Source organism: Pseudochaenichthys georgianus, chromosome 13, assembly GCF_902827115.2.
Source record: "Pseudochaenichthys georgianus chromosome 13, fPseGeo1.2, whole genome shotgun sequence".
NCBI classification, from domain to species: Eukaryota; Metazoa; Chordata; class Actinopteri; order Perciformes; family Channichthyidae; genus Pseudochaenichthys; species Pseudochaenichthys georgianus.
Genome location: NC_047515.1, coordinates 41,385,980 through 41,407,414, shown reverse-complemented (window position 1 = coordinate 41,407,414; position 21,435 = coordinate 41,385,980). Strand labels below are relative to the sequence as shown.

The 21,435-nt window shown below is 41.7% G+C and overlaps 3 protein-coding genes across 3 annotated transcripts in view; all 3 read left to right on the top strand.

Annotated features, from left to right (window-relative positions):
* The first annotated feature begins 806 nt into the window (after positions 1-806).
* Positions 807-20,862, top strand: LOC117457822 (zinc finger protein 721-like). The gene is made up of 7 exons (XM_071205176.1): positions 807-1,268; positions 7,152-7,208; positions 11,052-12,721; positions 13,677-15,341; positions 17,952-17,970; positions 18,434-18,490; positions 20,044-20,862. Exons 1-7 carry the CDS (start codon positions 1,155-1,157, stop codon positions 20,782-20,784), a joined length of 4,323 nt encoding a protein of 1,440 aa, XP_071061277.1. The 5' UTR covers positions 807-1,154; the 3' UTR covers positions 20,785-20,862.
* Positions 9,634-10,207, top strand: LOC139434984 (oocyte zinc finger protein XlCOF26-like). The gene has a single exon (XM_071205257.1). It carries the CDS (start codon positions 9,634-9,636, stop codon positions 10,096-10,098), a length of 465 nt encoding a protein of 154 aa, XP_071061358.1. The 3' UTR covers positions 10,099-10,207.
* The window catches only part of LOC117457821 (zinc finger protein 271-like), a 32,196-nt gene continuing 28,646 nt past the window's right edge, over positions 17,886-21,435 (top strand). The window contains exon 1 of the mRNA XM_071205220.1: positions 17,886-17,970. The gene's annotated coding sequence lies outside the window, so the exon portion shown is untranslated. The remainder of the gene's footprint in view (positions 17,971-21,435) is intronic.

The following is a 21,435-nucleotide window of genomic DNA, read 5'->3' as shown; positions in this document are numbered from 1 at the left end:
CTATATATTTTGTAAGACACTACGGGTCAATACCATAGACTGTATATATAAATGGACGTAGGGTCCGTGACGTCACCCATAAAGGGAATACTTACTTCCGGGTGTACAATTCTCCGTTATCCAATGGGAATGGACGCTCACATTGCCTTTAAGGGCAGCCGACACAAACGAATGCCGTGCTTCCATGAGCGTCAAATCCCGCCGCAGATGGGAATACATTGCAATCAGTTGAAAGCTATTTGCGTCCCTTTTATGAAGCTGAAGGAGCCTAGGAGCGTCACAACTGCACGCCACGCCAAACGTCGCTCCTGGACGATTATGGAGTGAGAGTGTGTTGGATTGGACGAGGCAGTGCATGCACTGATCTGATGCTTCTTGACATGAGAGCAGTTTCCCAGCGGAGTGAAGAAAATACATGAACCTCACGGGAGTCACTCCTCAGTTTATACTGTGTTTTGTTTCAATTAATGTATCATTTAGTTACACATATGTCTGAACAACAAAGTGGTCAAAAATCATTTTCTTCATTTATTGGAAACATTTTCATGATCGCTTTTTTCGTTTATATTTTAAGCATGGCGTTTATCTTTTTTTGAGAATTAGTTCTTATTTTATTTAATGTATTTGGGTCTACAACAGATGATACAAATGTTTGTGTCAGTAAATGTGTACTAGAGGCGGGGGTGTGTGTGGAAATAACAGGGACAGAGCTGGCTGCTGTCAGACGATCAGCTGTGTAGCGTCATCACAAACGGACGTCGCTTCACGTGACGCTCCGGAGGAAAGGACGTCCCATTGCTCTTAAAACTAATTTCCCTGCTTCTCGTGGTTTCCTTGCATCTCTCCATGCTTCCCTGGTGGGAGGGACTAGTCGCAGGGAAACGACGCAAGTGAGGGACGCAAGGAATCCATTTAACCGAAGTGAGAAGGGCCCCAAGGCTTTTCCCCTTCTTGCTCCGTGCTAGAGCTTTTCCGTGCTGCGTCATTGCGTCATCGTTTTGCGTCATGACGTAACCGTTTGCGTGCCTGCTTCATAAAGCCAAACCGCGCGGAAACACCTCACATGATCGACAACAACAACAACAACAACAACAACAACAATGGCAGATTGTATTGAAGCGCTACTGGTTTTGGTTTTGCTCTGTCGAAACTAAATGGAACAAATGGGACGACTTTACTACCAACTTTACAGTCGTTACATGCTACATTCAAGACTTCTTTACAATCATCATCATCAACTTCAACGACGATTCGGTAGGAGAAAGAAGGTAAATATACGTCCCATTCGATGGCGTTAGAGCTAATACCCAGCTTTGCAGCATTAATTACTATGGCATAACCAGTGTCCCTGCTGAAAAACACAGCTTAGACCAACAAGGCTGCTCTGGCTGGTTTAATATTAGCTGGTTAAGAGGGGTTTTGGACACTTTAGCTGGTCGGGCTTAGCTGTTAAAAGATGGTGGTCACAGTGGTCTAGCTGGTCACCATTAGCTGGTCGGGATAGCTGGTTTAGCTGGTGGTCACAGTGGTCTAGCTGGTCACCATTAGCTGGTCGGGATAGCTGGTTTAGCTGGTGGTCACAGTGGTCTAGCTGGTCAGACTGGTATGATCTTGAGTAGAACTTTAGCTGGGATTACTTGATAGTTAAGCTGGTCATATGATGATGAAACACTCTCACCCAATTGCAGTAGCTCAATGAACATCTATCATTTCAGATCAGAGCACCTGCCTTACCAGAATGTATTGTCTGTAAATAAATACTCATACATCAAATGATTAGAAGCAGGTAAATAATTTATAACACACAATGAACACTAACACACATTTAAAAAAAAAATTCAAAACACCCATTACTTCGTACTTTTAAGCAGTTTCCTTCAACTGTTTCTTTCCGCTTTTCACAAGGTCCTGTATTTTTTGTGAAATGTAGTAACCGGCCAACTTCTCCCTCTCGATCTTCTCCACGTTTTGTAAATTCAGCCATCCTCTGAAGCGCTCTTCAAAAAGAAAGGAAAAACAGATTAACTTTTAGCTTTGTGTTATGATTACTGAAATATGTGCACTGTGAGAAGAAAAATGTATCAAATTTTGTTTTGAACATTCACTGTGATTGGGTCTATTATCCACGCAATACGCGGTGGACCGGTTCAAATCCAGTTTTGAACAGTCTGCCGTGGTTCCATTCCATTTCAAGTGCTGTTCGAGGCTCGGTAACCCTCGGAGCACACTCTCCAATCACAGAGCTTGAGGACTATCACGGGGTTTGTCAAACAGAGCACATGGTGTAGTCCAAACGATAGCTGGGGATTCTGGGTAGTGTAGTGTCTTCATTGCCTTTAAGGGCAGTTGATACAAACGAATGCCGTGCTTCCATGAGCGTCCATAGAAGCACATGGACATCCCGGAAAGCTGAAAATGGACGCTAAGGGCCCCCCCCTTGCGTTGAAAATGGACGCTAAGGCCCCCCCCCTCGCGTTGAAAATGGACGCTAAGGCCCCCCCCCTTGCGTTGGAAAAAGCCGGCAGGGGACTTGACATAACGTCAACATAGGCCGACCTGGGAGTGAGGATGTGTTGGCTGATTAGGGATCGACCGATATGGCTTTTTCAAGGCCGATACCGATTATTAGTAATCAAGGAGACCGATAACCGATATTTGGAACCGATATACATTTGCAGTAAAATCAGAAAATCTTGGCGTCAAAATGTAGAATAACGCAAACTCCAACACAACTCAACACAACTTCTTTGAAATGCATTTAAGCATATATTATGTTTAATTAACTTTTAAACATCTTACAACTGGTTTCCTCTCTGTGCCCTTTTCTTTAGTGCAGCCTTCTGCAATGAGTTAGAGAGAGACAAGAAGTGGGGCTGCAGGCTGACATGCTTAACTAACAATAATGCTTAATTTATTATATCTGTCTATCTAGCATAAAATCCCAATAAGCTGCTAGCAACTGCAAAACACTAGTGCTGGCTAATGTTTTGCAAACTATTAAAAGTGAGGCTATGACAGTAGACCTAACGTTAGTCTAGTAGCCTCACTTCTAATATTTTGCTAAACATTTGCTAGATACATGTCGCTAAATTGATTTATCAACTTTTAATACTTTTTAATAGGGTTGGGTATCGTTTGAATTTCCACGATTCTGATTCCGATTCTACTTTTCGATTCCGGTTCTTAACGGTTCTCGATTCCGATTCTTTGAGGGGCAGGGTAAAAAAATTATACATGCTTCTTCCACCAAAAAAATTACATTTATTCGAGAAACTTTTACACAGGTTAGTTTAGAGTAATATTCACATTAATCAGTCTGTTTATATTCACTACTATGTAACTGTAACCTGAGAACCACTGAAGCTACAGTGCAACAGTCCAACTTTTAAAGGACCCCCCCCCCCCATTTAAAAACAGTTCTTGTTGAGAAAAACAAGCATATCTGCCTTCTCAGGTATACCGGGAAGAAATGTTTGAACATTTTAAAGTAAAATGCTTCAATCTGTTTGTGAATTGTGATCAAAACGTTTGAGACCCACTGAGATAACTTAGACTTAAGTGAACTATCTAAACCCTCAGAGTCCTTTACCTCACTGAGCTGTAGTTATCAGCCACTCAGTCTGACTGGAGAGGACTCTCCCTCCACATCATTGTAGAAACATCTTCTTCTTCCATTAGAGCAGCTAGCACCAGATGCTAATAACAACAGCTCGTACCGGTGCACCCTCCCTTTCTCCCTCGCTCACTCGCACGTTGGCTGTGAGCTGCGGGTGCCAGATAAGCCAACACCCCCCATTTTCATCACTTGCAGCGGCCATCGTACAGGGCAAATGAAGTGTAACCGGGATGAAAAGGGTGTTACATTTACTTAATTATGAATGTTGTTACATCAAGGCCGGTCTATAAATTGAGGGATATACGCTATATTTTATTAACACCAGTATATACTTTATACATCCACCTCAAGTATTTGTCTCTGCACCGGAAATAATTTAATTTTAAAGTTCAACCGCATATTATATAGACTATATCAGCGCCACACCTGCGTAACACATGGTCCCTCTTGTCTGAACAATTTTTTAAGCGATTTGAAATCTATTCTTGTCGACTTGCAGCCTAAATACAAAGATAACTCCACTCTCCTACCACTGCTTACCTCTAATGAGCCTTGGTAGAACTAGTGTCCGAGTCATGGGGTCCAGAACTGACTGAAGACATGTGGAACAGAGGACAGGCATGGTTCGATGTACAGGGAACTGGAACTTTGAACAGGTGCTTTCATCTTTTCTGCCTGAAGTTCTTGATCAGGTGTTTGATGTGGGCTGGCATGATCCTTTCTGCAGCGATGAATAAAGAAAACAAAGAAAACATTGTTAATGATGGTAACAACAATAATATTAGTATAACTATTTATATAGCACTTAAACAATTGCAGAGTGATTCTCACAACAAAAATAAAGAACAAAACAATACCAACAATAAAAAAACTATTATAGGAATGTTAAGAGACAAAGATATTATAAACATTCTGAGAGGCCGACTACAAAAGGGAGACTCTTGATGACATCAATGAGCAGTCCCAATAGATGCTGTTGTATAAAAAGAAATAGATTTCTTCTATTTTGTGTTGGATGATTTGTTTTATTGATTGCTGATCGATGTGTGTATATATATATATTAGTGGTGCACGATAATTATCGGCCCGATATTAGGAATTATGACGTCATCCCGATAAACCCGATAAAAGTATTAATAGCCCCGATAATATACAATATATTTTTTGGGTAAAAAAAGAAAACGATACTGCGGTGTGGGTGGATTGGGATGAGAGGCGCTTGTCCCGTTTTGCCAGTACTGTGGTATTAGTGGTTTAGGAAGAGGGGAGTTTTTCACAAATCCAGCGCTCCCTAACTCGTGCCTGGCTGTGACGTAAATGGTGAGCGGCCGTGAAGCCAGGACAGTAAACAAACATGTCGTCGGTAGTATGGGACTATTTCACAGTTTCAGAGTTAGATGGTTCGCTTGCTATTTGTATTAACAAATGCAATGCAGAAGTTCCACGAGGAGGGAAAAGGACAACGAGCTATAATACTTCTAACCTGATTAGTCACCTGAAACATCGCCATGGCTACGATGGTGTGTTAAAAGCGTACGAAGACGCCTGCGCTGCTAAATGCTAAAATGCTAAATGCTCATGTCATTTGCTCACTACTAGTCTTTTTTTACCACCAGGTGTGCAAAAACTACAGGTACATTTAATTTATATATTATATTATTATCGGTTATCGGTATCGGTCTTGAGAAGCAGGAAGTTATCGGTATTGGTTTAAACAATACCGTGCATCCCTAGTGTTTTGTTTTTTAAGAGATAATATTTAACATAGCGAGACATTCCGACACCAGAGAAAAATTGTGCGGGTAGATTAGTAAACCTGGTGTTTACCCTTCAGGCTTCGCGTCGGGATCTTCGGGGGTGCATAGGCATGCATTGCACCCCCAGTTGAATGTTATGCACCCTCTATTCAAAAAGAGAACGGAGCAAAAAATACAAACAACAAATTGTGTCAGGTGCGCGTGACCTGCTCCGCTGTGCGTGCATCATTTCCAAAGTGCTTCCACAGCAGTGACACATATCTGTGGATAATCATTTATACGAAAATGGTTAAAGCAACCATCACTAAACGCCAGCAACACTGCATCTACTGCAGACAGTAGCAACAGGTCAGATGGGGACGCCACGTTACCCTCCGTTAACTTGTGGACACTAGCGTACTCCCGCCTGACTCGCCCCCAGAGCAGCAGTCTTCGCCGCCCCTCTGTAGCCCGCAGGTGCCAGGATACCACGACAAAACAGATTCTGCTCAGGTATATCTAAACAAGGCGGCCATTTTGCAGCTAGTGGTATCAAAATAGACTGGCTAGAATATGAATGTAAAATAGTGCCATATTCTGCCATGCCTGTAGAAATGTTGGGTCAAAAATAATGCATACAATAGCACCACGAATGGCTACAAAAAGATCTCGTATATCCCAAGCTTATCAACAAGCTAATGTTGAAGCTGAAATGTTATCATGAGGCCTGTACTACGAAGCAGGATTTTCGCTTAGCGGGCTAACTTCAGGGAAAACTCGGGGTTTCCGGTCCTACGACGCTGGTTCTCTTTTTAGCGGGATAGATCTCCATGGTAACTTATGCTGAGCGGCTAACCTGGGGCCAACACTACGAATCAAGATTTTCGTTTAGCAAGCTAACTTCTGGGATTTCCGGTCCTACGAAGCTGGTTCTCTTTTTAGCGGGCTAGATAACTTATTCTGAACGGCTAGCCTGCGCCGGAGCAGGATAGGTTCCAGGATAAGAGCTCAACTTTGGGGAGTTCTTCTTCTTCTTTGCTTTCATGGCGAATCGCTTCCACTTGGAGCATATCGCCACCTACTGTTGATTTTTTTAATGTGTAAACTGCCCATATTGTTCATGAAGAACAGTGTTCACATTGATTTTATTTTTCATTGAATGTAACCGTTTCAATAAGGATACATCTATTACAGGTTGAGGTAGAAATCATGGTGGAACAGCTGATAACAACAGTGTGCAGAGTTTAAAGCGATCAAGTCCTATTACAGGATAAAGGAAATACAGTTTAAACTGCCGTTGCAGTTCAAATCACCGACTGTGTGAACGTGAACATTAATAGAATATCACCTCCCATCTTCAGAGCAATCTGACTATTATAACATTACCGTTAAGAAAGCTTAATTAAATATCTGCCACAACATAAGTAACCGGATCAGAGTACATTAAGTACAGTCCGCGGCATATCACTTCATAATGTATCATATATCTCCTGATCTGAGTCAGCTGAGCCGTATCTGGCCGTGCAACACTCACAGTGTCACATACTGTATGCAGAAGTATTATTTTGAGCAACACATTAAGTTGACGAAACACTCGAGACAAATGTAATTAAAGTCAGATCGTGTCTTGGACGGGGCAGTGATATCATAAACCTGTTGATGTACGCATTCAAACACTTGTTCTGTTCCAGCTGTATTCACCTTGCAGGTGCAGCTCTGTGGCTTTGATCCTGGATAAAGTGTTTAAGTCATGGATGTTTAAAGTTTAACTTCTAATATGGTAATCTCTGTTATTGCAGATGGCTGAACTTCAGGTAGACGATAACACAAGCAGCAGAATGACTTCATCAGCAGAGGTAAGTTACTTTAACTTTTAAAAGTAAAAATCCGGGTTAAATAATTATTCATATTTGAGTGAAAACAATGATATTCTGTTTAAAGTTTAGCCGTCTAGAGTCCTGTTGATTTAAGTTTTCAGAATTGTTTACATGGTTACATTTGAGTCCAAACAATGAAGAATTAAAAAAGCATTCGTTATATTGAGTGAATCATATTGGTTGCTAGGAAACATCTGGCAAAATCAATCAAAGATGTAAACAGGAAGTCACCTGTAGAAAATAGTGAGTGCTACAGTAGCATATACAAGGAGTTGTTAACATCTGATCATTCATATTTACTCAGAGGTGGGAGAAGTACTCAGATCTTGTACTTGAGTAAAAGTAGAAGGACTCAGATCAATCAATCAATCAATCAATGTTTATCTATATAGCCCAATATCACAAATGTTACATTTGTCTCAGTGGTCTTCACAGTGTGTACAGAATATCAGTATGACAATACGACACCTTCTGTCCTTAGACCCTCTGTCCTTAGACCCTCACATCGTACAAGGAAAAACTTGAATATAAAACCCACAGTTTAAAGGGAAAAATGGGAGAAACCTCGGGGAGAGCAACAGAGGAGGGATCCCTCTCCCAGAACGGACAAACGTGCAATAGATGCCGTGTGTAAATTGAAAAGATAATACATTTGCAACATAGATAGTCCAAATGTTTGGAAATGCATGTGTGTATAATAGGAAGATGAATCCACAAGGATATCCATCCAGGACCTATGATCCAGGACCACAGCCACGACTCAAGATCCAGGGCTCGTGATCCAGGGCACTGGACCGCAGGATCATCCATGACTCCGGATCCCGGCGTATATAGACACCAAAAAGAAAGGCATTTGGGGAAGCTGGGTTAATCGGAACATGAGAGTACACAGGTATAGACAGAGAGAAGGAAGAAGTAAGATGTCCCCCGACAAACTAAGCCTATATCAGCAAAACTAGGGGCTGAATCTAATCAGCCTTAATTATAAGCTTTATCAAAAAGGAAGGTCTTAAGCGCACTCTTAAAAATGGATAGGGTGTCTGCCGCCCAAACACAAACTGGAAGCTGATTCCACAAATGTGGACCTTGATAAGAAAAGGCTCTGCCTCCCATTGTACTTTTAGAGACTCTAGGAACAACCAACAACCCTGCATTCTTGGAACGCAATGCCCTAGTAGGACAGTAGGGTATAATGAGTTCTTTAAGGTAAGATGGCGCCTGCCCATTAAGGGCTTTGTAGGCGAGAAGAAGAATTTTAAATTCTATCCTGTGTTCTATAGGGAGCCAGTGTAAGGCAGCCAGAACAGGAGTAATGTGGTCCCTTTTCCTAACTCTGGTTAGTACACGAGCCGCAGCATTTTGAATCAGCTGAAGCGACTTGACTGACTTCTTGGTACTCCCTGATAATAAAGAGTTACAATAATCCAGCCTTGAAGTAACAAATGCATGGACTAGTTTCTCTGCATCGTTTTGAGGCAAGATATGCCTGATTTTTGCAATGTTATGTAGATGGAAGTAGGCGGTCCTTGAAATAGATTTTATGTGGGCGTTAAAGGATAAATCCTGATCAAATATAACACCAACATTCCTTACAGTCTCATTGGAGGCCAAATTAATGCCATCCATAGTTGTTCGGGAAATTATTGACCTAGACTCCTAGATATGACGTACAGGACCAACCCTGACGTTTGTTTATCTCCTTTAAGGACATAGGCTGCTTGAGCCATAAATGTTATTGTTCCCATTCTGTGACCGGTCAACACTAGGTCACAGATGGTCTGTTGTTGTGGGTGCACTAGGACACTTCCTTCTTTGTTGTTTGTGGACTCCAAGGTATGACATCTTCGAGGCCATAAGTGACGGACGCAAGTGACTCAGTGTGCCCAACTGGTTACACTATCTTATCAAGATATGTTGATTACTCTCTTTGAAACCAGTTAAATGGGCTAACAAGAGAGGTTCTCCAGAATTGACGTGGCAACCACCCGTGCAGTCAGACCGTGATTGCTGTGACTTGTGATGTGAATCCTCCGGCCGTAACTCCAAATAAACCTCCAGTGTTTGACATCAAAAGCTCCTGCTCCACCGTGTCTCCTTCCTGAGTCGGTGACTCCCACTACATTGCTACACAGAAGTTTCCTTTACAATAGTTAGTATATCTATAGATAATTTGTTTCGTAGATTCTTCGGCCAAGTACAATAACTTCAGTTTTGGTCGTGTTTATCAAAACATTTAAGGTCATCCACGTTTTTAAGTCCTTGAGGCAGTCTTGAATTTTATTTAGATGATTGAACTGTGACCAGTGTGAGAAGAGTTTACAGAATGATTCCTTATAATATTGCCTAACGGAAGCATATATAATGTGAACAAAATAGGTCCGAGCACTGAGCCCTGTGGCACCCCATGGCTAACTTAGGTTTGCGTGGAAGATTAATCGTTGACAAGATTCACAAGCGAACCCACACTGGAGAAAATCTTTTCACCTGTGACCAGTGTGAGAAAAGTTTCACGGACTCGCGCTCATTGAAGCGCCACCAGATAATCCACACTGGAGAAAAGCCTTTCACCTGTGACCAGTGTGGGAAGAGCTTTAACCAGTCAGGCCATTTGAAGATTCACCAGCGAACCCACACTGGAGAAAAACCCTACTCCTGTGACCAGTGTGAGAAAAGTTTCACGGACTCACGCTCATTGAAGCGCCACCAGCGAATCCACTCCTTTGACCAGTGGAAGAAAGAGTTCAGTGACTCATACAGTGTGAAGCTCCACCAGCCTACCCACACTGGAGAAAAACCTGACGTCTGTGCTCCCTGTGAAGAGTTTCAGAGAACCAGACCACATGGGAGAACACCTTCACTAGTGCACTGACTGTTCAGCAAGAGTGAGGTGGACTGTTTGACACAACTCGCTGTTAAAGGATGTTGTGTGGATTTCAAAAGTTGTTCAAATGTTCTCAATAATATTCAAATGCATGCACTTCAGTTGTCAACTTGTTTTGTTTTTTTCACAGCATACACACACAAAGCTCACTAAAGAACAAGGCACCACAGTCACTTAAATATAAGAATGTTATAAATATGTGGTAATTTAACAACAAGCTAAAGCCTACTGATTTCTAAAAGTGTGCAAAGAGCCTTTAGTCTCATAAAAGCTGGATAGAGTATCGCTTTGAACCATAAACTATTACCGTTGCGTTGCTGACTGTATTCATTCAGGCCATTTTACCATCAGAAAGAGGTTCCACAGGGGTCTATCCTTGGTCCATTCATGTTTACATTAGATGTTACTTAACTTTTTCCAGTAGCCAGACTTTCTCCTTCGACCTTTTCTCTGTTGGGGAGGTTTGTAAGGCTCTAAAGGGCCTAGACCAAAATAATGGTGAATGATCAAAGCAAAGAATATTTAAGCTTGAACAACATTCTATCTCCTCACCAGTCAGGCTTTAGGAAGCAGTACAGTAACGGCTGCTTTGAAAGAAGTGAATGACATTGTTGAAGGCTTGGACGCAAAGAGCTACTGTGCTGCCCTTTTTATAGACTTATCCAAGGCATTTGATACTGTGGACATGGCATTCTATGCCAGAAGTTATCCCATAGGCCCGTCTGACCAAGCTGTTGGTTGGTTTTCAAACTATCTCTCATATCGCAAGCAATGTGTATAATTCAGCAGTCTCTCCTCAAGCTTTCTTAATGTGCCCAGAGGTGTTCCTCAAGGTTTGGTCTTGGGACCCACCCTTTTTTACAATTGATATAAATTATGTGTGTCAACATATTGATGCCTCTGTACACTTGTGTCACTTTCTCTGTTGATTTGTTTTATAGGAAGAGACCTGCAAAAACCCAGATAGGCTTTATAATGAGGGGGAGAAGAGTATCATCGGAGAACAGCTGGATCAACATCAGGCTACAGCCACAATAGGAAAACCACACACCTGTGACCAGTGTGAGAAGAGTTTCTGGAGTTCAGGGATATTGAAGCGCCACAAACGTACCCACACTGGAGAAAAACCTTTCACCTGTGACCAGTGTGAGAAGAGCTTTAGCCAGTCAGGCTATTTGAAGATTCACAAGCGAATCCACACTGGAGAAAAACCTTTCACCTGTGACCAGTGTGAGAAGAGTTTTAACCAGCCAGGCGATTTGAAGATTCACAAGCGAATCCACACTGGAGAAAAACCTTTCACCTGTGACCAGTGTGGGAAGAGTTTTAACCAGTCAGGCGATTTGAAGATTCACAAGCGAATCCACACTGGAGAAAAACCTTTCACCTGTGACCAGTGTGGGAAGAGCTTTAACCAGTCAGGCTCTTTGAAGATTCACCAGCGAATCCACGCTGGAGAAAAACCTTTCACCTGTGACCAGTGTGGGAAGAGCTTTAACCAGTCATGCGATTTGAAGATTCACAAGCGAATCCACACTGGAGAAAAACCTTTCACCTGTGACCAGTGTGAGAAGAGTTTCTGGAGTTCAGGGATATTGAAGCGCCACAAACGTACCCACACTGGAGAAAAACCTTTCACCTGTGTCCACTGTGAGAAGAGTTTTAGCCAGTCAGGCTATTTGAAGATTCACAAGCGAATCCACACTGGAGAAAAACCTTTCACCTGTGACCAGTGTGGGAAGAGCTTTAACCAGTCAGGCGATTTGAAGATTCACAAGCGAATCCACACTGGAGAAAAGCCTTTCACCTGTGACCAGTGTGAGAAAAGTTTTAGCAGGTCAGACTCATTGAAGATCCACCAGCGAACCCACACTGGAGAAAATCCTTTCACCTGTGACCAGTGTGAGAAAAGTTTCACGGACTCAGGCTCATTGAAGCGCCACCAGATAATCCACACTGGAGAAAAGCCTTTCACCTGTGACCAGTGTGAGAAGAGCTTTAGCCAGTCAGGCCATTTGAAGATTCACAAGCGAACCCACACTGGAGAAAATCCTTTCACCTGTGGCCAGTGTGAGAAAAGTTTCACGGACTCACGCTCATTGAAGCGCCACCAGATAATCCACACTGGAGAAAAGCCTTTCACCTGTGACCAGTGTGGGAAGAGCTTTAGCCAGTCAGGCCATTTGAAGATTCACAAGCGAACCCACACTGGAGAAAATCTTTTCACCTGTGACCAGTGTGAGAAAAGTTTCACGGACTCACGCTCATTGAAGCGCCACCAGATAATCCACACTGGAGAAAAGCCTTTCACCTGTGACCAGTGTGGGAAGAGCTTTAACCAGTCAGGCCATTTGAAGATTCACCAGCGAACCCACACTGGAGAAAAACCCTACTCCTGTGACCAGTGTGAGAAAAGTTTCACGGACTCACGCTCATTGAAGCGCCACCAGCGAATCCACTCCTTTGACCAGTGGAAGAAAGAGTTCAGTGACTCATACAGTGTGAAGCTCCACCAGCCTACCCACACTGGAGAAAAACCTGACGTCTGTGCTCCCTGTGAAGAGTTTCAGAGAACCAGACCACATGGGAGAACACCTTCACTAGTGCACTGACTGTTCAGCAAGAGTGAGGTGGACTGTTTGACACAACTCGCTGTTAAAGGATGTTGTGTGGATTTCAAAAGTTGTTCAAATGTTCTCAATAATATTCAAATGCATGCACTTCAGTTGTCAACTTGTTTTGTTTTTTTCACAGCATACACACACAAAGCTCACTAAAGAACAAGGCACCACAGTCACTTAAATATAAGAATGTTATAAATATGTGGTAATTTAACAACAAGCTAAAGCCTACTGATTTCTAAAAGTGTGCAAAGAGCCTTTAGTCTCATAAAAGCTGGATAGAGTATCGCTTTGAACCATAAACTATTACCGTTGCGTTGCTGACTGTATTCATTCAGGCCATTTTACCATCAGAAAGAGGTTCCACAGGGGTCTATCCTTGGTCCATTCATGTTTACATTAGATGTTACTTAACTTTTTCCAGTAGCCAGACTTTCTCCTTCGACCTTTTCTCTGTTGGGGAGGTTTGTAAGGCTCTAAAGGGCCTAGACCAAAATAATGGTGAATGATCAAAGCAAAGAATATTTAAGCTTGAACAACATTCTATCTCTTCACCAGTCAGGCTTTAGGAAGCAGTACAGTAACGGCTGCTTTGAAAGAAGTGAATGACATTGTTGAAGGCTTGGACGCAAAGAGCTACTGTGCTGCCCTTTTTATAGACTTATCCAAGGCATTTGATACTGTGGACATGGCATTCTATGCCAGAAGTTATCCCATAGGCCCGTCTGACCAAGCTGTTGGTTGGTTTTCAAACTATCTCTCATATCGCAAGCAATGTGTATAATTCAGCAGTCTCTCCTCAAGCTTTCTTAATGTGCCCAGAGGTGTTCCTCAAGGTTTGGTCTTGGGACCCACCCTTTTTTACAATTGATATAAATTATGTGTGTCAACATATTGATGCCTCTGTACACTTGTGTTCACTTTCTCTGTTGATTTGTTTTATAGGAAGAGACCTGCAAAAATCCCAGATAGGCTTTATAATGAGGGGGAGAAGAGTATCATCGGAGAACAGCTGGATCAACATCAGGCTACAGCCACAATAGGAAAACCACACACCTGTGACCAGTGTGAGAAGAGTTTCTGGAGTTCAGGGATATTGAAGCGCCACAAACTTACCCACACTGGAGAAAAACCTTTCACCTGTGACCAGTGTGGGAAGAGCTTTAGCCAGTCAGGCTATTTGAAGATTCACAAGCGAATCCACACTGGAGAAAAACCTTTCACCTGTGACCAGTGTGGGAAGAGCTTTAGCCAGTCAGGCGATTTGAAGATTCACAAGCGAATCCACACTGGAGAAAAACCTTTCACCTGTGACCAGTGTGAGAAGAGTTTTAACCAGTCAGGCGATTTGAAGATTCACAAGCGAATCCACACTGGAGAAAAACCTTTCACCTGTGACCAGTGTGAGAGAAGTTTTAGCAGGTCAGGTAATTTGAAGATTCACCAGCGAATCCACGCTGGAGAAAAACCTTTCACCTGTGACCAGTGTGGGAAGAGCTTTAACCAGTCATGCGATTTGAAGATTCACAAGCGAATCCACACTGGAGAAAAACCTTTCACCTGTGACCAGTGTGAGAAGAGTTTCTGGAGTTCAGGGAAATTGAAGCGCCACAAACGTACCCACACTGGAGAAAAACCTTTCACCTGTGACCAGTGTGAGAAGAGCTTTAGCCAGTCAGACTATTTGAAGATTCACAAGCGAATCCACACTGGAGAAAAACCTTTCACCTGTGACCAGTGTGGGAAGAGCTTTAACCAGTCAGGCGATTTGAAGATTCACAAGCGAATCCACACTGGAGAAAAGCCTTTCACCTGTGACCAGTGTGAGAGAAGTTTTAGCAGGTCAGGCTCATTGAAGATCCACCAGCGAACCCACACTGGAGAAAATCCTTTCACCTGTGACCAGTGTGAGAAAAGTTTCACGGACTCAGGCTCATTGAAGCGCCACCAGATAATCCACACTGGAGAAAAGCCTTTCACCTGTGACCAGTGTGAGAAGAGCTTTAGCCAGTCAGGCCATTTGAAGATTCACAAGCGAACCCACACTGGAGAAAATCCTTTCACCTGTGACCAGTGTGAGAAGAGTTTCTGGAGTTCAGGGATATTGAAGCGCCACAAACGTACCCACACTGGAGAAAAACCTTTCACCTGTGACCAGTGTGGGAAGAGTTTTAACCAGTCAGGCGATTTGAAGATCCACCAGCGAACCCACACTGGAGAAAAACCTTACACCTGTGACCAGTGTGAGAAAAGTTTCACGGACTCAGGCTCATTGAAGCGCCACCAGATAATCCACACTGGAGAAAAGCCTTTCACCTGTGACCAGTGTGGGAAGAGCTATAGCCAGTCAGGCAATTTGAAGATTCACGAGAGAATCCACACTGGAGAAAAACCTTTCACCTGTGACCAGTGTGAGAAAAGTTTCACGGACTCACGCTCATTGAAGCGCCACCAGCGAATCCACTCCTTTGACCAGTGGAAGAAAGAGTTCAGTGACTCATACAGTGTGAAGCTCCACCAGCCTACCCACACTGGAGAAAAATCTGACGTCTGTGCTCCCTGTGAGAAGAGTCTCAGAGAACCAGACCACATGGGAGAACACCTTCACTAGTGCACTGAGACAGTTCAGAAAGAGTGAGGTGGACTGTTTGACACAACTCGATGTTAAAGGATGTTGTGTGGATTTCAAAAGTTGTTCAAATGTTCTCAATAATATTCAAATGATGCACTGAAGTTGTCAACTTGTTTTGTTTTTTTCACAGCAAACACACACAAAGCTCCCTAAAGAACAAGGCACCACAGTCACTTAAATATAAGAATGTTATAAATATGTGGTAATTTAACAACAAGCTAAAGCCTACTGATTTCTAAAAGTGTGCAAAGAGCCTTTAGTCTCATAAAAGCTGGATAGAGCGTCGCTTTGAACCATAAACTATTACCGTTGCTGACTGTATTCATTCAGGCCATTTTACCATCAGAAAGAGGTTCCACAGGGGTCTATCCTTGGTCCATTCATGTTTACATTAGATGTTACTTAACTTTTTCCAGTAGCCAGACTTTCTCCTTGGACCTTTTCTCTGTTGGGGAGGTTTGTAAGGCTCTAAAGGGCCTAGACTCCAATAATGGTGAATGATCAAAGCAAAGAATATTTAAGCTTGAACAACATTCTATCTCCTCACCAGTCAGGCTTTAGGAAGCAGTACAGTAACGGCTGCTTTGAAAGAAGTGAATGACATTGTTGAAGGCTTGGACGCAAAGAGCTACTGTGCTGCCCTTTTTATAGACTTATCCAAGGCATTTGATACTGTGGACATGGCATTCTATGCCAGAAGTTATCCCATAGGCCCGTCTGACCAAGCTGTTGGTTGGTTTTCAAACTATCTCTCATATCGCAAGCAATGTGTATAATTCAGCAGTCTCTCCTCAAGCTTTCTTAATGTGCCCAGAGGTGTTCCTCAAGGTTTGGTCTTGGGACCCACCCTTTTTTACAATTTATATAAATGATGTGTGTCAACATATTGATGCCTCTGTACATCTATATGCAGATGATACTGTTCTATACGGTTGTGCTAGCACTGCTATCCTTGCATTTAAACGTCTGCAGTCTGCTTTTGACACGTTTCAGTCTAGGGCTGCACGATTTTGGGAAAAAATCTAATTGCGATTTTTCTGACAAATATTGCGATTGCGATTCGAATTGCGATATTTGTTTTTAAGCGACCCAACAGAAGTTTATTGTAAAATGCGGCCATAACTCCAGTTAGGAAGGTCGTATCAACGTGCTCCCGTCTCTAGCACCCCCGCAGCCCGAGCTACGAGTGAAAAAACTAAACTTACATGAAACTTCCGTTGGGTTGCTTTAAAGTCAAGCTTCAGTTTAAGATTCACCCTGTAATAGAAACATGTGATGGAGCATTACTAACCTGACCCAGATGGTTCACCAAACCATCTAAAGCTCCATTGGAAGCCATTTGGAAAGGGCAGGCACTTTCAGAAGCACTTGGCAGGTGATTGGATCAATCTGTCTATCACCTTCTATCATGGGCTACTTCTGATTGATTAACAATGGCTGATATATGTGGAGCACAGCACTTCTGATTGGTGTGGATGACTGACACATAAGAAAAAAAAATTGTAAAACAAAATCGCACGGTTTGCGATTTGATAATTGCATCATTTCAAATCGCGATTTCGATTTAAAATCGATTAATCGTTCAGCCCTACTCTGTACATCTATATGCAGATGATACTGTTCTATACTGTTGTGCTAGCACTGCTGCCCTTGCATTTGAACGTCTGCAGTCTGCTTTTGACACGTTTCAGTCACACCTGTTCCACCTCAGGTTGGTGTAAAATTCAGACGAGACAAAAGTCATGTTGTTTTCCAAGAAGAAACAGTTACCAACTGTTCTTCCCTGCATCAAGTCTGCACAGCATAACCCCATAGAAGCTGTTAACAGCTACAGAAACTTAGGCATCACTATAGATGAAAACCTCTGCTTTAAACCTCATATTGACTATATTTTAAGGAAACTGAAATTCAAACTGGGATTTTTTTTTTAAGAAACAAGGCCCGCTTCTCCACAAGTGCTAGGAAATGGCTTGTAGCTGCCAAATTGTTGCGGCTCTTGGACTACAGGGATGTTGTGTACATGAACGCCTCAGCTCACTCCCTTCATCTGCTGGACGCTGTTTACCATGGGGCTCTGAGGTTCATAACCAATTGTTAACCCCTCACACACCATTGCACGCTGTACGTTTTAGTTAACTGGACATCACTATCAATGCGCAGATCTCTGCACTGGTACAAATTCATCTATACCGCCATGCTTGGACTGCTGCCCCTCTACATATCACACAAACAGTACAGCTATAGACTACGATCTCAAAATTACATCACTCTGTCCGTCCCCTCAGTATTCACCGAGCTTGGGAAAAAGCCATATCATACTCTGCCCCCTGAACCTGAAACACACTTCAGCAGGATAAAAGTATACTTCGGGACAATGGTGGATTTTGCATACAATACATCAAAGTAACATACACAGCACAACCCTCTATTTAAGCTAGAGGGAACAGATGACACAAATACAACAACAAAGACAAATCAAAATAAAACTTGAATTGGAACCTTTGAATTGTGTTACCATGGAAACACCTTTGCATCTTTCAAACCTGACCCACGTGAAGACGTCCATCAACCGGCACGAGTTATTGAAACTACCTTCACACATCAACGGTAAGAAAAACAGCATTTCTGCAGCTGGGTCGTTTCTATGAGATGTTTACGGGAGCTATTGTTTGGCTGGCAGGGGGAGATTTATTTTACTCTTTCAAACTTATTTTGATATTTTATGAATATAGAGTTTGTTGTTCTGCATGTTGGATACTGCGACTGAAATGTATGTTTCTCTGCACAAGACTGACTTATTGTCTTCATTTATATTTGTGATATATGGCTTTACCTCATTTTAAAGCTGCATTTATTTAAAAAATGCACAAACTAAAGCACAACAAGATATGTCTCTATGTGTCAGATGTGCAAGTGTCTAACTGGAGTGACTCCATCTCTCTTTGAGCTTTGTGGTAGTGATTGTTTTGTCAAATGAATGGTCTCAACTTTAACATTTAGAAAACACAAAATGTTTATTTTAATTCCTGTAGTTGGCTAATAAGTAATATGGTAATCTCTGTTATTGCAGATGGCTGAACTTCAGGTAGACGATAACGCAAGCAGCAGAATGACTTCATCAGCAGAGGTAAGTTACTTTAACTTTTAAAAGTGAAAATCCTGGTTAAATAATTATTCATATTTGAGTGAAAACAATGAAAAATTAAAAAAGCATTCGTTATACTGAGTGAATCATATTGGTTGCTAGGAAACATCTGGCAAAATCAATCAAAAATGTAAACAGGAAGTCACCTGTAGCAAATAGTGAGTGCTAAAGCTACAGTCGCATATACGAGGAGATGGTAACATCTGATCAATCACATTTACTCAGAGGTGGGAGAAGTACTCAGATCTTGTACTTGAGTAAAAGTAGAAGTACTCAGATCTTGTACTTGAGTAAAAGTAGAAGTACTCAGATCTTGTACTTGAGTAAAAGTATAAGAACTCAGATCTTGTGCTTGACTAAAAGTAGAAGTACTCAGATCTTGTACTTGAGTAAAAGGAGAAGTACTCAGATCTTGTACTTGACTAAAAGTAGAAGTACTCAGATCTTGAGTAAAAGTAGAAGTACTCAGATCTTGTACTTAGTAAAAGTAGAAGTATCAGAGTGAAGGAATACTCTGTTACAGTAAAAGTCCTGCATTCAGAATGTTCCTGAAGTAAAGGTAGAAAAGTATTCTCATCAAAATATAGTGAAAGTAGCGACAGTAAAAGTAGTGATTGTGCAGATTGGTCCATTTCAGAATAATATATATGATATGTTTTATAATGATTGATCATGAAAGTGTTCTCAAAGCTGGTGAAGGTGCAGCTAGTCTGAATGACTTTGTAGACTGCAGGGTAGCTGGTGGATTTACTCCAGATGGAACTAAAGTCTGATTTAACACTTGGTTATATTTCACATCATTCATCCACATCTGTGAAGTAACTAAAGGTATTAAATACATGTAGTGGAGTAAAAGTACACAATTTACCTCTGAACTGTAGTGGAGTAGAAGTACACAGTAGCATAAAATGGAAATACTCAAGTCAAGTAAAAGTACCTCCAAATTGTACTTAAGTACAGTACCTGAGTAAATGTACTTCCTACCTCTGAATTTACTGATATAATGTGATCATTTAATGTTAATTATTTTCAAATTCACGGTGTAGATATTGTAATAGATAGTGATACCTGGATACTATAACTAATTTATAAAACAATGAAATTAGTTTGTGTGCTTCAACCCTTTTAGTTTTTTGTATTTAGCTATACATAACTCTAACCTTACAACAGATAAAGTAAGCAATATTCCATCATGATATTGGTTGAAAAAAACACATTTAAATTTAGCATGTTTTGAATAATATTTAAAAAATGTCTCTGTGAGAGCCAACCCCTTTGTATTCATTTAAAAATAACAAGTCATTCTGAATCACACAACCAATCAGTGTGTCTTTGTTGTTTTGTTGTATCAAGTTAATAGATATTTATACTTCCTTTATTCAGTGGTATTTTAGGCTACAACGAGTCAGAATGCATTCTCGGGTTTCATTAAAAACCTTACTTTACTTCTGTCACGTCCATTTTTAACTTGCATCAAGACATTCATATGTGTCCTAATACACTTGTGTCACTTTCTATGTTGTTTTGTTTTATAGGAAGAGACCTGCAAAAACCCAGATAGACTTTATGTTGAGGGGGAGAAGAGTATCATCGGAGAACGGCTGGATCAACATCAGGCTACAGCCACAATAGGAAAACCACACACCTGTGACCAGTGTGAGAAGAGTTTCTGGGGTTCAGGGAATTTGAAGCGCCACAAACGTACCCACACTGGAGAAAAACCTTTCACCTGTGACCAGTGTGGGAAGAGCTTTAGCCAGTCAGGCTATTTGAAGATTCACCAGCGAATCCACACTGGAGAAAAGCCTTTCACCTGTGACCAGTGTGGGAAGAGCTTTAACCAGTCAGGCCATTTGAAGATTCACCAGCGAATCCACACTGGAGAAAAGCCTTTCACCTGTGACCAGTGTGGGAAGAGCTTTAACCAGTCAGGCTATTTGAAGATTCACCAGCGAACCCACACTGGAGAAAAGCCTTTCACCTGTGACCAGTGTGAGAAGAGCTTTAACCAGTCAGGCAATTTGAAGATTCACCAGCGAACCCACACTGGAGAAAAGCCTTTCACCTGTGACCAGTGTGAGAAGAGTTTCAGGGACTCACGCTCATTGAAGCGCCACCAGCGAATCCACTCCTTTGACCAGTGGAAGAAAGAGTTCAGTGACTCATACAGTGTGAAGCTCCACCAGCCTACCCACACTGGAGAAAAACCTGACGTCTGTGCTCCCTGTGAGAAAAGTCTCAGAGAACCAGACCACATGGGAGAACACCTTCACTAGTGCACTGACTGTTCAGCAAGAGTGAGGTGGACTGTTTGACACAACTCACTGTTAAAGGATGTTGTTTGGATTTCGAAAGTTGTTCAAATGTTCTCAATAATATTCAAATGCATGCACTTCAGTTGTCAACTTGTATTTGTTTCCACAGCAAACACACACACACAAAGCTCCTTAAAGAACAAGGCACAACAGTCACTTAAATGTAATAATGTTATAAATATGTGGTAATTTAACAACAAGCTAAAGCCTACTGATTTCTAAAAGTGTGCATAGAGCCTTAGTCTCATATAAGCTAGATAGAGTGTCGCTTTGAACCATAAACTATTACCGTTGCTCACTGTACTCATTCAGGCCATTTTACCATCAGAAAGAGGTTCCACAGGGGTCTATCCTTGGTCCATTCATTTTTTCATTAGATATAACATAACTCTTTCTAATCAATATTTTAATGTCAATATTTTTGCTGATGCCGACGCTTTATCACAACCATTAAATGTCAACAGCTAAACAGATGTCTGTGAATTATATAAAAAAATAACATCTTTAGAAAGCTTCAGAATATAGACAGGAATACAACTTGAAGGTCTTGTAGGTGAAAATGTCTTCCTCTAATTTCAACGACCTTTAAATATATTGTAACAATCTATATAG